Source organism: Corythoichthys intestinalis, chromosome 22, assembly GCF_030265065.1.
Source record: "Corythoichthys intestinalis isolate RoL2023-P3 chromosome 22, ASM3026506v1, whole genome shotgun sequence".
NCBI lineage: Eukaryota > Metazoa > Chordata > Actinopteri > Syngnathiformes > Syngnathidae > Corythoichthys > Corythoichthys intestinalis.
The window spans coordinates 5738628-5754448 of record NC_080416.1 but is presented as its reverse complement, the minus strand read 5'-3'; the positions used below and the strand labels follow the sequence as shown (position 1 = coordinate 5754448).

The window sequence follows — 15821 nt, the reverse complement described above, 5'->3', positions numbered from 1 at the left end:
CGGGAAAAATGAGTAAGTGAACCATCCCCTTTAATTATTGCTAACCCCCCTTGGCAGCAATAACTTCAACCAGACGCTTCCTGTAGCTGCAGATCAGTCGGGCACATCGATCAGGACTATTTTTGGCCCATTCTTCTCTACAAAACTGCTGTAGTTCAGTCAGATTCCTTGGATGTGTGGCATGAATTGTTGTCTTTAGGTCATGCCGCAGCATTTCAATGGGGTTCAAGTCTGGACTTTGACTTGGCCACTTCAGAACGTGTATTTTGTTCTTCTGAAAACATTCCGAAGTTGATTTATTTCTGTGTTTTGGATCATTGTCTTGTTGCTTTTTAGCTTCAAGTGTCTGACAGATGGCCTCAGGTTTTCCTGCAAAACATCCTGGTAAACTTTTGAATTCATTCTTCCAATAATGACTGCAAGTTGTCCAGGCCCTGAGGAAGCAAAACAGCACCAAATCATGATGTTCCCTCCACCATTTGCTTCACTGTGGGGATGAGGTGTTGCTGTTGGTGTGTTGTTCCATTTTTCCTCCACACATGACTTTGGTTTCATCAGTCCAAAACTTCTGTGGAATGTCCAAGTGCCTTTTTGCAAACATCAAACGAGCAGCAATGTTTTTTTAGACAGCAATGGCTTCCTCCATGGAGTCCTCCCATGAACACAATTCTTGGCCATATTTTACATATAGTTGATGCGTGTGCATGGATATTGGACTGTGCCAGTGATTTCTGTAAGTCTTTAGCAGACACTCTAAGGTTCTTTTTTACCTCTCTGAGTATTCTGCGCTAAACTCTTGGTGTCATCTTCGGTGGACGGCCACTCCTTGGGAGAAAAGCAACAGTGCCGAACTCTCTCCATGTATTTATTTATTTATTAATCTTTATTTTATCAGGCAGTCTCATTGAGATTAATATCTCTTTTACAAGAGCGCAAAGAATCATTCACAAATATCAACAAGACAAAATACACAACAGTTACAATAATCAGTAAAAACATCAGACAAAAGAGATTTAAAATCACCAAGATGAATGATTGACTGTAGTTTAAGAGTAGATTGCAATTCGTTCCATTTAAGAGGAGCATAGTAGCTAAAGCCAGTTCTGCCAACATTAGTGCGTGTGAGCTGAATGTTTAGGGTTAAGTAGTTGGATGATCGTATTTTGTAGTTACTGGATTTGAATGACAGGAGAGATGTGAGGTAATTAGGAAGTTTGCACAGTAAAACCTTATAGATGAATAACATGATGTGGATATTTATTCTTGATTGTAGTGAGGACCAACCAACGTTTTGATAAAGGGTACAATGATGAGTGCAAAAATTGTCATAGTGCACTGTGATAGACTGGGTTTAACTGTTGAAGAGCTGATGGAGCTGCATGACAATACAGGATGTCCCCATAATCAAGAACAGAAACAAAAGAATTTGTAGACATTTGTAGCTTTAAACCACTCATCAGTGATTGGGCACACACCTGACTTAAATCGTCTGTTAAAAATTGGTTTTAATGGCGTACCGCAAGCAACACGTCACTTCCGCTTATTAATATTCATGACATTAGCTACTGTTGCTGAGTAGGGACAAGCCACCGTTTGTCCCTAATAGGAAATGAATGGAAATCGTGTACGAAGGAGATGTTTACAGAGCTAAACCTACCAATTCTCTCCGAAAATAATGTGCTTGGTGCCAAATTGACTGGCAAAGATGTGGAAGAACATAAAAATGTTCAGTTAAAGAGATGGCTCGAGTGTCGAAGGCTGAAAAAGACGAAAAAAAACGAGCCGACCTAAGCATAGCTTTAGCTTTTTTATCGAAGCGACTGACAATGACATTCTCCTGTTTCAACAAGCTATCCTTTACCATCAGCCCTCTCTTTCTTATATATCCTCTGGTTGTCCTACGTCTCTTACCGTTCTTGGGGGTAATTTAGTTAGCTTTGTGTAGCGATCGCAAATGCTACTCAGTGACAGCCAACGAACACTTTTAATTTTTTCATTGATAACACATCTTAATCCTACAATTTAGTTACACTTCCCCCTTACTAAAGTTGTTTTTTTATATATATAACAGAAACGGTAACAGTGGCAGTCAGATACCATTGTAATTCTTTTCAGGTTATTCATTGTCAGAAAGAAGCAGTACGGCACAACGTTACGCTAAAAAAATAAGTTAAAAAAATAAAAATGGCTTACCTCTTTGTCCTCTGAAAGACCGTACCAACCCAACATAATGTTTACTGCATAGGAAACGTGAATGGATTCGCCGAACTGGTGTTAAAGTCCGCGCAAGTTGATTCGGTCTTCACATTTTTTCCTCCCGAGTTTTTGGTTTCCGGAAACGTATGAAGAAAACATCCTTCATGTGTCGTAATGTCTAGAGTGGTTTCTACAAGTTCCAAAAAAGCAATGCGTGATCGGCATGTTTGTTTTTGAAAGATTACCGGAGAAAAGTAGCACTAATTACGTTGGGTCTATGCGAGGGCAGGCCTATAATGTCCCACTTTGGCTTTACTTCCGCTTTACGATGCGACGTCACGGTCTAAAAATAGCCTGCGTGCGGTACGCCATTGCTCCTCAAGTCTCCTTAGGCAGAGGGTTCACTTATTTTCCCCCCTTCTGTCATTGTTTGCATGTTATCCTCATTAAAATATGAAAACCTCCAAATGTTTGGGTGATTTTAGTTAAAGCAGACACTTTTTTCATCTGAGTGATTTTGACAAAGATCAAGATCACATTTGATGGTGATTTTATGCAGAAATTCCTAAAGGTTTTCATACCACTGTATATCTAAACAGAGACAACTTTTCCGCCTTTGTTCCCTTGTCATTTCCCTCTGTCGGCCCCTGCAGGCGCATCGCCAAGGGCGTCTCGGTGCTGACCCACGGTGCCATGGCGCTGCGGCGGGACCAAGGCGGCACCGGCCGGGCTCACTACGCCGGAAACTGTCACAGCGACGGCAACCAGACGCAGCGAATGCTCGACAAAATCAGGTGATTTATTATGTTTCAGTGACAACTGAGGGCGAGAGACGTCCAATCCTTTTGGACTGGGAGAGCTGTCAGCGATCAAACTATTCTTGCAGCCAATGTTCCCTCTAAGCTGCGCGCGTGCGCAATCACGCACTGCTTGCACATACTCGGCGCACAAGAAAATCTATGCAGCGCACAAAATACAATTCAACAGAAACATATTATAGCGTCAATAGGACTACTGTTTGTCAGCGCAGCAGTGATGTGTCAGCCCGACACTCCGATTGATGCATTCGATACGGCAACGCTACTAGGCCAATTCTCGGCACTGCTGTGATATGTCAGCGCGACACTCCTATTGGTGCGTTCGATTCGGCAACGTGACGAGGACAATTGTCAGCGCCGCTGTGATGTGTCAGCGCAGCACTCCGATCGGTGCGTTCGATTCGGCAACGCGACGCTCCCATTGGTGGAGAAAAGTGAGCCTGACTCCTGTGCTGATTTACTGAAAAATCATTCCGCTGCCAATCTTTGCAGGCGCTACAGAATTAATTAGAATCTCATTTTAGAACTGATATAATCTAGTTAATTAGACCAACAAAATTGTTTTCTGTACCATTTTGCAACGTAACTCAATGAGCGACAGGTGGCTAGCCAATAATATGATGCAGTTCACTTCACTTGCGCTACGCGGCCAATCGTAGCATTGACAGTGTTGTGCATACAGTGGGGCAAATAAGTATTTAGTCAACCACGAATTGTGCATGTTCTCCTACTTTAAAAGATTAGAGAGGCCTGTAATTGTTAACATGGGTAAACCTAAACCATGAGAGACAGAATGTGGGGAAAAAAACAGAAAATCATTGTTTGATTTTTAAAGAATTAATTTTCAAATTAGAGTGGAAAATAAGTATTTGGTCACCTACAAACAAGCAAGATTTATGGCTGTCAAAGAGGTCTAACTTCTAACGATGTCTAACGAGGCTCCACTCATTACCTGTATTAATGGCACCTGTTTTAACTCTTTATCGGTATAAAAACACCTGTCCACAATCTCAGTCAGTCACACTCCAAACTTCACTATAGCCAAGACCAAAGAGCTGTCGAAGGACACCAGAGACAAAATTGTAGACCTGCACCAGGCGAGGAAGACTGAATCTACAATAGGTAAAACGCTTGGTGTAAAGAAATCAACTGAGGGAGCAATTATTAGAAAATGGAAGACATACAAGACCACTTATAATCTCCCTCGATCTGCGGCTCCGTGCAAGATCTCACCCCGTGGCGTCAAAATGATAACAAGAACGGTGAGCAAAAATCCCGGAACCACACGGGGGGGACCTAGTGAATGACCTACAGAGAGCTGGGACCACAGTAACAAAGGCTACTATCAGTAACACAATGCGCTGCCAGGGATTCAAATCCTGCACTGCCAGACGTGTCCCCCTGCTGAAGAAAGTACACGTCCAGGCCCGTCTGCAGTTCGCTAGAGAGCATTTGGATGATCCATAAGAGGACTGGGAGAATGTGTTATGGTCAAATGAAACCAAAATAGAACATTTTGGTAAAAACACTGGTTCTCGTGTTTGGAGGAGAAAGAATACTGAATTGAATCCGAACAACACCATACCCACTGTGAAGCATGGGGGTGGAAACATCATGCTTTGGGGCTGTTTTTCTGCAAAGGGACCAGGACGACTGATCTGTGTAAAGGAAAGAATGAATGGGGCCATGTATCGAGAGATTTTGAGTGAAAATCTCCTCTTTTTTTCCCCTCTTCAGACAAAACTTTTTGTCTCCTTTTTTGCTCTGCCGTCTTCCCAGCATTCACGCAAAATAGTTCTCCTCGACTTCCGTCTTTGTAATGAAAGGGGGAAGTGACGTATGCCGTAAAGCAGTCAGCACATTTGTAGTTTTTTTTTTTCTAGTGTGGCAGGGTTCCCGCCACACTCTTCAAATTTAATTTGTGCCGGTGAAAATGATACAGACCCCTTCAAGATATAAGAGAAGTGCCATTCAACTAGTTGTCAGTCGATTAGTCTAGTTGGCAATTATCACAAATGTTATGGATAAATTTTATAAAGGTTGAAAAGTTACCTAGTGTTGCTTTAAATGCTTTTTTTAAATTAGGAAAGGTCAGTTGCCCTATGAAGGGTTAATCATTTTTATATATTTTCTATGTATAAATAAAATGATCAATTCATAAATGTTAACTAGGGCTAGAGGTGTGCAAAATTTCCGATTCTTAGATTATTCGCGATTCGGCCGTGGAAGATTCGAGAATGATTCGCAAAAATCCAAATTCCGATTATTGAAATATGCCAAGTAAAGCGGAAGTACACAACACTCAGCGCGCCGCACGGTCTTCGGGACGGAACGGAGCGAGAGTAGCTAAACATCATGCTTCCCATTACCCGGCCCCTCGGGTAATGCCAATGCTCAACTCGCGGCTCTAGCTCAACTCATGCAACGAGATAAAAAAACACAACAACATACCTTACTGCTGCCGAAAAGCTGCTACAAAGTACATCCATATAATGTTACGGTGGATATCATTTATATAGGACTAGATGCAATATAGATTATGTAGTGTTAGCAGCACATCTACAAAAAGCTAGATGCGGGCGTTAGTAAACCGCCGCCATCTTAAAGCAGTACACTTCCCTGCAAGGCTGTTGTAGCGAAACTTCCAAGCAAACCTAATTAACTTTTTATCTAAAATACTCCTAAATCGGTTAAATATTGACTTGAATCTATCTTTAAAATAGTTTTGAAACTTTCACATGTCGAAAGTAGACAAAAGGGAAATTATGGAATAACAGGAGCAATTTTAACAGATTTAACGGTTGATTCACAACATTAAATTAATTGAATGTAGTTTAAAGCTGCTGATACAGAATGGGGACTGGAGTTTTTTATTTAATGTTATTTTTGTATATTTGTTTACTGCTATATGTTAAATTGATACTGAAATAGTAGTGTGGTTTAGCCTGAGAGTATTTTTGAACAATTTTGCAACTAATGTACAAAACATTTAAAAAAAAAAAAAAAAAAAAAAAAAGGAGGAAAAAAAAAAGCAGGGGGGTGCATCAATAATCGTTTTATAATCGAATCGGAGCCTCTGAATCGTAATCGTAATCGAATCGTTAGGTGCCCAAAGATTCCCAGCTCTAACTAGGGCTGTCAAAATTATCGCGTTAACTGGCGGTAATTAATTTTTTTAAATTAATCACGTTAAAATATTTGATGCAGTTAACACACATTTCCTGCTCAGACAGATTTAAATGACAGTACAGTGAAATGCCCACTTGTTAATTGTATTTTATGGAGTTTAGCCGCCCTCTGCTGGCGCTTGGGTGCGACTGATTTTATAGGCTTCAGCACCCATGAACATTGTGTAAGTAATTATTGACATCAACAATGGCGGGCTACTCGTTTATTTTTTGATTGAAAATGTTCCAAATTTTATTAAAACGAAAACATTAAGGGACATTTTACTATAAAATTTTGAAACTTGTACTAACATTTATCTTTTAAGAACTACAAGTCTTTCTATCCATGGATCGCTTGAACAGAATGTTAATAATCTTAATGCCATCTTGTTGATTTATTGTTATAATAAACAAATACAGTACTTATGTTGAATGTATATATCCATCTTGGGTCTTATCTTTCCATTCCAACAATAATTTACAGAAAAATATGGCATATTTTATAGATGGTTTGAATTGCGATTAATTACGATTAACTTTTAAGCTGTAATTAACTCGATTAAAAATTCTAATTGTTTGACAGCCCTAATGTTAACGCAAACAAAAATAAACTCCATCTGATGTAAAAATGAATGCCCTGTAAAGGGTGTGCTTTTTCCAATTCATGGGTTTTAATGGAAAGTTGGGATCACAGTAGGGCAGACAGGAGGACATTCAACGTGCAGGGGACAAAGGTGTAGATGAAAAAAAGAGCAGGTGTAATCTAAAGTGACAGACAAGGCCAAATAGGCAAGCGGATGTGGCAGTGCACTAAACAGAAGAGCTTCAAATATTGCTCCTAGTGGTTGTAGTAAAAGTAGCAATGGCGCTACTAAAACTAGTAACAAAAAAAGCTATTTGTTTTAGCTAGTAGCAGACATAAAGTGAACCAGAGATAAGAGCGTTGGGTTGTAATCGACAGATTTTCGCGACAAACCCGACAGCTGCCGTCGATTTGAAGCCGTCAACTCCGACGTGCGATCATTGACAGGAACCGCTTCGCTGAGATGTGATTGTCGCAGCTGCGCTGACACTTCAGTCGAGCGTCACGTGCGTTTGGACGACGTGTCGCCGAGCAACCGCAGACTCAATCGCACGTCGGGGTGAGGGTGGGGGCTGACTTTTCAAGAAGTTGTCATGGTGACTCGCCATTCTTGGTTGGGGAGAAGCTCGCGGGCGCCGATGCAGACAGATAAAAACAGAGAGAGAATATGAGAGTGAGTTGGCAAAGCGTACGCCAGCGGCTGGGAATCATCAAGCTCCATTTTGCAGTTAAATGTTTGATGAGACAATCAAAGTCTTCTAACTTAACAAGGACCGCAAAAGGGTCTAGTGAGGCCATGAACTACACAACCAGCTGTCACACGATTGACTGTTAACCGTTTATTGGCGTGTTGCCTGGCATTGGTGACCGTTGATGGAGATAGTGGCAGGATCCATTTGGACTGGGAGGGTTGGCAGCATAAGCGGATTTTGAGGGGGGGCCTGGTGGCATTACGTGTAATTGACTTTCCTATATAGTATATGATTTTAAAATTAAGAAATTTCCGGTAAAATACAGTATTGTTTATAAAAGTTGTAAAGCAGTTAAACAACAAAAAATAACGAAATTAACAAAAAAAATATAATGGGTCAAAACAGATCATGTGGCTATTGTAATGATATTAGCAAATCGTATCTGCATGTTCGATTAGTAATGTCTGCTCGTCACAGCACACTGTTCTGTAACTAAAGTCACTAAAAAAACATCAACCATTTCTGTAAGTTGTATATTCAAGAAACCCATAAATACAAAGTAACATAACTAGCGCCTGAGGAACGAAGAGGCAAGATGGATATACATCATTTTTTCAAACCTAAGCTTTCAAAAGCGACAACAACTACTAAGCAAGAACGAAGGATTGACAATTTGCATAGGCGGATCTACTATTCAGGTAAAGTAGGCGATCACCTTAGGCCCCCAAACAGTAGGGGGCCCCACACCAGCTGCCCTTGCCCCAACGAGCAAGGGCTTGGGCCTCCGGAGCCAGCAGCATCCCCAACTATTCGTCATGTATAATTTAGGGCTGTCAAAATTATCGCGTTAACGGGAGTTAATTAATTTTTTAAATTAATCACGTTAAAATATTTGACGCAATTAACGCATGCAATGAATTACCTGCTCGCATATTGCCTCAAACAGATTACAATGAGGCCGTTTATGGACATTGAGTGAAGAGAATGCCACCGGCCGCTTGGGGGCAGCGCCGTTCCATACTCATGTTATTTCTTCTAAACGTGGGAGAATTAGTAGTTGTGAGACGTTTATGCTGTATTCACAATGCAATGCAAATTGCTATTTGTGCTCCACACATATTTCGGTAAGTTTTCTTTCTTTTAGTGGCAATTATGTGTCTGTTGTTGTATTTTGGGTAAGATATGTACAGATATATGTTATACAGTCAAGGCGAGTGGACACAGGCGTTCTTTGGACCGCGCCGTTTTTTGGCATGAGCTTCGGCAACTCCTTCACAACAAACATAAGTATCGTTTAGTGAAAGCACAACAAAAATAATATTCCTATCGCTCAAAAAAAAAAAAAAAAAAATGTTCACGAAAAGAAAAGTACTTCAGTCTATAGTAATGAGGCCCTATTCTGACACACAGTTAAACAACAATGCAAAATGAACTGGCATTCCATATCAAAATAGCTATGCAAAATACACGTAAAACTTTTCACTCTATTTTTAGTATTGTTATTTATATTCTTATTATTATTATATTAACTCTACTTTTGATTGAAAATTTTACAAATTTTATTAAAACGAAAACATGAGGGATTTTAATATAAAATTACTATAACTTGTAACTATAACATTTATCGTTTAAGAACTACAAGTCTTTCTATCCGTAGATCACTTTAACAGAAAGAATGTTAATAATGCCATTTGTGGATTTATTGTTACAATAAACAAATACAGTACTGATGTACAGTATGTTGTATGTATATATCCGTCGTGTGTCCTATCTTTCCATTCCAACAATAATTTGCATAAAAATATGGCATATTTTGGAGATGGTTTGAATTGCGATTAATTACGATTAATTAATTTTTAAGCTGTAATTAACTCGATTAAAAATGTTAATCGTTTGACAGCCCTAGTATAATTATGTCAGCATACCAAACAAACAAATAACGAAACAAAAAATAAAGCCATTTGAATGCTGCATTTATATTATCTTCGTCTATCTATATTATATTCGTTAGCTTCACTTAGCTCTCCCGCGTTTTTCACGCCGCTAAACTCGCTATTTTTACAGCTCACTTGCTACTTTGCACGTCGGCTATCTTTTAATTTAGAACACATGAGCGAATGTTCTCTCCATGAGAGCCAAAGTGCAGTGAGGGAGGAGTTGAGAACAGGCCGCTAATGCCTCTTTTAACCTTCTTCTTCACCGAACAAAAAATACATGACAGCACACCCTGTGGCGAAACAATGCAGTACAGTTCCAATCAGTCATACAATAACACTCAACAGCTGGTTAACAGCGTTTGCTAACGAAAAAAACAAAATTAAATCTATTAGTGACACCACAAGCGATGACGAAGAATGTTTTTTTTACGGAGTGTAAAGCTTTAAGTTAGCGGTTTAGCGAACATACCTCCGGTGAACATTTCAAAATAAAATAACGTCATGTTTGTCATATAAATAACGGTTTCTGGAGTTAATCCCACATACTTCAGATTTAATATTATAATATTTAGAGTAAATACTACAGAATACAGATTCTACACTAAGAATAGCTTTCAAATGACACTATGACAAATATGATTGGCAATGAATAATTCTTATAATTACTATACTACTATTATATATAGTAGTATACTTTAATAATAACGCTAGAATTTTTTTTTAAGAATTGTTTTGCCTTCAGGCATGACAAATCCAAACAAACATACAGCATTTATATGTGTTTACAATTAATTCAACCCGAAAAGAAAAGGGCAGAAGGGAGAAGCCGAAGCTTATTGAAACCCGCCCCCAGTATACCATATAGGACGCAGAAAATATCGAATAACAATTTTTCACTATTGTTTGAAGTAAGCAAGTTGTGACTTAGAGCATACGACAGGACAAAAAAAGTCTTAAATGGCATTATTATGTGAATTAGAATCATATTTTGAGACGATTCGACTATATACAACAATTTAGCAAAGCGCAGATGACGAGAAATTAGTCTTTTAATCTGCCGGTTAGCCACGCCTACCATTATAGGGCTTTAGCGTCCCCAACAGGTGGATGAAGTCAGCGGTAGACTGGGCTCATCGGTTTTACTATTCAACCCATTGAGGGAGAATTATTCAGAACGAGGAAAATGCGACGAAGAGAGCCGCAAAATGTCATTGTTTCAGTCTCTCTACTCCAATATTTTTACAGGATATTCTTTTTGTCCAAGTATTTTTCCCCAGTAGCTATAGAAATGGCTTGAGAAGAACCAGTCAGCCCGTCGAGGGGGAACTATTCACAACGAGGAAAACGCGACGAAGAGAAGTGCAAAATGTCATTGTTTCTGTCTCTTTAATTCAATATTTTTACAGGATTTTCTTTTTATCGAAGTATTTTCCCCAATTGCTAAATAAATGGCATGGTCATGACAAATAACAGTCTTGTGCTAAATGGAATTTGAAAAAATAAAAATGCATTTATTCAGGACGACATGGCAAAATTACTCCATAATGGTCAAAACTGTCGACTTCACCTTTACTGTCGAACCTCCCGAACGATATTTTATGACACCTAAATCGGAGATACTGTATGTCATTTCCCTTCCCCAGCTTCGGAGAATGTAAACAAACCAAGAGGCGTGACAGCTAGCCGACATGCTAACCCGAACCGAGTGATGTTTCAAAGTCTTTGAAGCGGAAAATCACACATAACTAGCCCGGATTATTTGACATGACGACTGGGTTGTCGATTGTCTTTGCGGATCGGCAAACCGCCCGGCGGAGACCAAGCGGTCCATATCACTCAGGAGCATAAAATACCGCGTGTATTACGAAATAAACATGCTTTTTTGTGTCACATGCACTTTAAGGCAATGCATAGCCATTAACATATTGATGGGAATATCAACATGGCCGCCTTTGAACTAAGTTGCCATATTTCACTTTGTTTCTTTTTACTGTGAGAAAAAGTTATGACCTAATTGTAATGTCAATGCATTGTCTTTAATGGGAACATCGCCCCTACCAACACGACTGCCATTGAGCCAAATCGACAGCAATCCTTATTCCAAGAGGTTAGTCGACTTGCGTGACTGGTCATTTGCGCGCATGGTCGCCAAGCAAGAATGCTGATTTTGAATCGCGTCCAACACAAATTGGCTAAAAGAGGGCAAACATATAATCAAAGTTTCGCTGTAAATAATAATCAACTGGCTATCGATCACTTTCTTAGGGATCTTGTTGGAGGGATTACTGTTACCTGTCAATCAAGCCGGTTATTGATTTCGACTCACGTAGGATCAACTAGACAAACTCGTAAATCCGAAAGGTCACGATGTTACGCTAACGCTTTTGCCAACGAAAACGCAACCTTTAATGGGGAGCGTTTAGTTTCTCTCGGACAAAAGAATCCAAATGGCGGTCAGTCGTTGCAATGACCGGTGCACCGTTTGTCCTTCTTGTCTCGGTTTTTCCACTTGCCCACTTGTCATGCAAAACGACAAATGGCATGCGGCCACTGAGACGTGCCGGAGAGCAAAGTGAAAAGATGGAGGGAGGGAGGAGCAGGTAGGCTCTGGGGGCTTGATTCAATAATCCTGAATGAAAAATGAGCCACCAGAAGTGGAGGCTGCTTGAAAACGCATGTTTGTTTTCCAAAAATATGTGTATATATATATATATATATATATATATATATAATACATCTATAAATTATGGGATGAGTCAGTCATCCATCATCTGGCTAACATTGACGATGCAAGATGTCCAATCCATATCGAATGGGTGGGCGAAAAATTTTAAAACCTCCATAGTTTTTTTCAAATGTTCATTTCTTGCTTTGATGGGGTTCTTGCCCCTACCAACATGGCCACCACTGAGTCACGAGCTGAGACGTAGATTATAAAAAAAAAAAAGCTTAAATCTTATGAGAAATAAATTATGACTTTATTTTCAGTTCCATGCTTTTGGGAATGTTGCCCCTACCAACTTGGCCACCAATGAGTTAACAGAACAGCATCAAAATGGTTTAAACGTCTATTGCTGTCAATGGCAGCCAATGTGTAAATAGCAGATGCTTTAAAATTGGGGAAATAACAATAAACCTTAACAAAGAATGTTTAAGAAATGAGAAATTTATGACTTTTGATTGTAATGTCCATGCATCACTTTTGATGGGAATGTTGCCCCCACCAACATGGCCGTCAATGAGTAAACAGAAGAGTATCAAAATGTTTTAGACTTCTATTGCTGTCAATGGCAGCCGATGTGTAAATAGCAGATGCTTTGACATTGGGAAATTAAAATATATATATATATATATATATATATATATATATATATATATATATATATATATATATATATATACAGTATTTATGTATTATTTTTAAGAAATTAGAAATTTATGATGGGAATGTTGGCCCTACCAACATGGCCGCCAGTGAGTTACTTAATGAAATATCAATAAAACTGCCAGTCCAAATAGTTAGACGTCTATCGCCGTCAATGGCAGCCAATGAATTAAACAAAAAATGTTTGTGGGGCGGTTCGTCTCTGGCGAGCACGCGAGGCGCCCGATTGGTCCAATTAACAGGCGGAGCGCAGTGTGAGGCTAACTGAGGACATCTGAGAAAGGAGATAAAACGCTGGTGCTTTTTATTTTTACACGCCAGCCACCTCAGAGGGCTCGCTAAACTCGGCCGTCTCGCCGCGACCGCCGAGCCGTAAGCCCGTCCTCGTCAACAGGAGCGGTCGCCGGTGGAAATTAGCCAGAGTGTCAAATTAGCATCAAAGCAAAAGATTCATCTTGACGTGATCTCACTGAGGAGACAAAATGGCGTCCCTCGTCGCTCATTAGCACGTCTGCCCGTCTTCCTCACATCTGTCGTGTCACCGCACGCGCGTTCCTGTTTGTCTCCCCGATGCGGTTCGTCCGTCCCCTCTGTCAAAACTTCACCTTGGCGCTGTCCTTTTTGGCGCGCGATTGTCTTCCAAACATGGAGACGCGAGGAATTCATCCAGGGCCCTCCAAGTCAAATTGGATTGGATGTCTATCGCCGTCAATGGCAGCGAAACGTGATCGCTCAACGCCAGGCATCCCAGTTGAAACGATATGGCGATACAACAATTATCGGGAAATCATTATAGGATGTTTTCCAAAAACAACTTATCAACAAGATATTTTCATCCTTCTGCTATGAATGGGAATGAGTTTATCACTAGTAGTAGATGCTTTGAAATTGACCCCAAAAATTAATCGCTTAAAACATAAATTACGACCGAAATCAGGGGTCCCCAAACTTTTTCCTGTGGGGGCCACATCACTTTTCCCTTCTCTGATGAGGGGCCGGGGTCAGTTTGTAACAGAAAAAGTGTGACGATTGCAGGAGTGCCTAAATGTAAAAATGTATTGTTTTTCAGAAAGCTACACTCAAATAACCCTTTTTGGATTCTTCACGGAAGTAAATAAAATAATACTATATAATAATAATAATAATAATAATAATAACAATAACAACTGAAAAAGAGGGTTAATTTGACTTTGGATCCCTCTGTGGGTGTATGGTATAGACCCTACCCACGTGACGTCACAACTCCGCCCTCCTGACTGGTGCCGCCCAATTGTCCGTCAACACATCGTGTTTACCTGTTACGGCTACGTACATTCCTCCTATTTACGGCGTGTTTTTCTGCTCGTTAACATTAATAATCAAAATGGTGAAGGCGTGTGTGGCGGTCGGTTGCAATAACGGAGAAGATAGACGGAGAAGACGGAGAGACTTGAAGTTCTACCGGATTCCGAGAGACCCGGAGAGAAGAGCGCGAGATGGGCTGCTGCAATTCGACGAGAAAACTGGGCCCCAAACGATTACCACAGATTATGTAGTAGTCATTTTATATCTGGTAAGATGCATTTAATATATATTTAGAGGGTTTTGGGCTGACAACCCAAATTAAGATCATTGCTAGGCTAATCGCCGACAACATACACGTATGTATGTAGTGAGAGTGCTATCGCTAATGCTAACACAAAATGACGGACAAGGGGGCAGAACCATACAGCGAGAACGTGGTTTTGTGACGTCGGTGGGTAGGGTCTATAGACCCTACGTACATTCCTCCTATTTACGGCGTGTTTTTCTGCTCGTTAACATTAATAATCAAAATGGTGAAGGCGTGTGTGGCGGTCGGTTGCAATAACAGAGAAGATAGACGGAGAGACTTGAAGTTCTACCGGATTCCGAGAGACCCGGAGAGGAGAGAGCGAGATGGGCTGCTGCAATTCGACGAGAAAACTGGGCTCCAAACGATTACCACAGATTATGTAGTAGTCGTTTTATATCTGGTAAGATGCATTTAATATATATTTAGAGGGTTTTGGGCTGACAACCACAATTAAGATCATTGCTAGGCTAATCGCCGACAACATACACGTATGTATGTAGTGAGAGTGCTATCGCTAAACCATATAAACATTAAAAGCCCTAGCTCCATTGACAAATGACATGAAATACATTAGACTTGCCAGTGGATGTTAGCAAGAACAAAAGATTTTGAATTGAAAATTTCGTAACTCACCTTTCCAAGCACAAGATAGATTCATGCCGAATTTTCGTGGACGAGGACCTGGTTCACCCAACCAGCAACGAAGTATTTATAAGCCTCCAAGCTCTTAAAGTTTTTCAAACTTTCGTGAGAATAGGCTGATTTTGTGTGGACAAGATAGTTGTACATATCAGGCTAGCTAGCAGATGTCAGGCAAATACGGTGGAGACAGCGGGTCGAAAAACATCGATTTAGGCATCAAATATGGATCTGGCGAATGGATAAACTGAAGCTTTTCCACATAACGCCTTTTATGCAACGCATCAAGTGAGTTTACGGCATCCGAAAGCACCGGGTCTTCCATGAAATGCATTATAAATTGCTCGATCAATTGAGACCATTGATAATACAGACACAAAATGACGGACAAGGGGGCGGAACAACACAGCGATCACGTGATTTTGTGACGTCGGTGGGTAGGGTCTAGAAAGCTGGCGACAACGCTATGGAGTTGTGACTCCGATCAGAGAATCAACAGGGGACGTTCAGAATTTGTTTCCTTTAATGATGATGAAAGGAGTATGAGATTTATTTTGTTGTAATATGGTTTCTGTGAATACAAGATAACCATATAACATGTCAGTAATATAATATATATAACCTATAAACATATACAGTGGTACCTCTACATACGGTCGCTTTGACACACGAACTTTTCGACATCCGACGTAAAATTTGACTCGTCATTTGTTTCTACATCCGACGAAATGCTCGAAATACGACGACAATGGCAGCACCGCAGACGAATGCACGGCGGATTTTCTTGTGTGACAAATCAACACAGGTTTC

At 40.2% G+C, this 15821-nt stretch overlaps 1 protein-coding gene across 1 annotated transcript in view; it reads left to right on the top strand.

Moving 5' to 3' along the window:
* grin2da (glutamate receptor, ionotropic, N-methyl D-aspartate 2D, a) overlaps positions 1–15821 on the top strand; it is a 143039-nt gene that overhangs the window by 71472 nt on the left and 55746 nt on the right. Inside the window, exon 6 of the mRNA XM_057828206.1 lies at positions 2850–2990. Within this exon, the coding sequence (XP_057684189.1) occupies positions 2850–2990 (141 nt within the window). The remainder of the gene's footprint in view (positions 1–2849; positions 2991–15821) is intronic.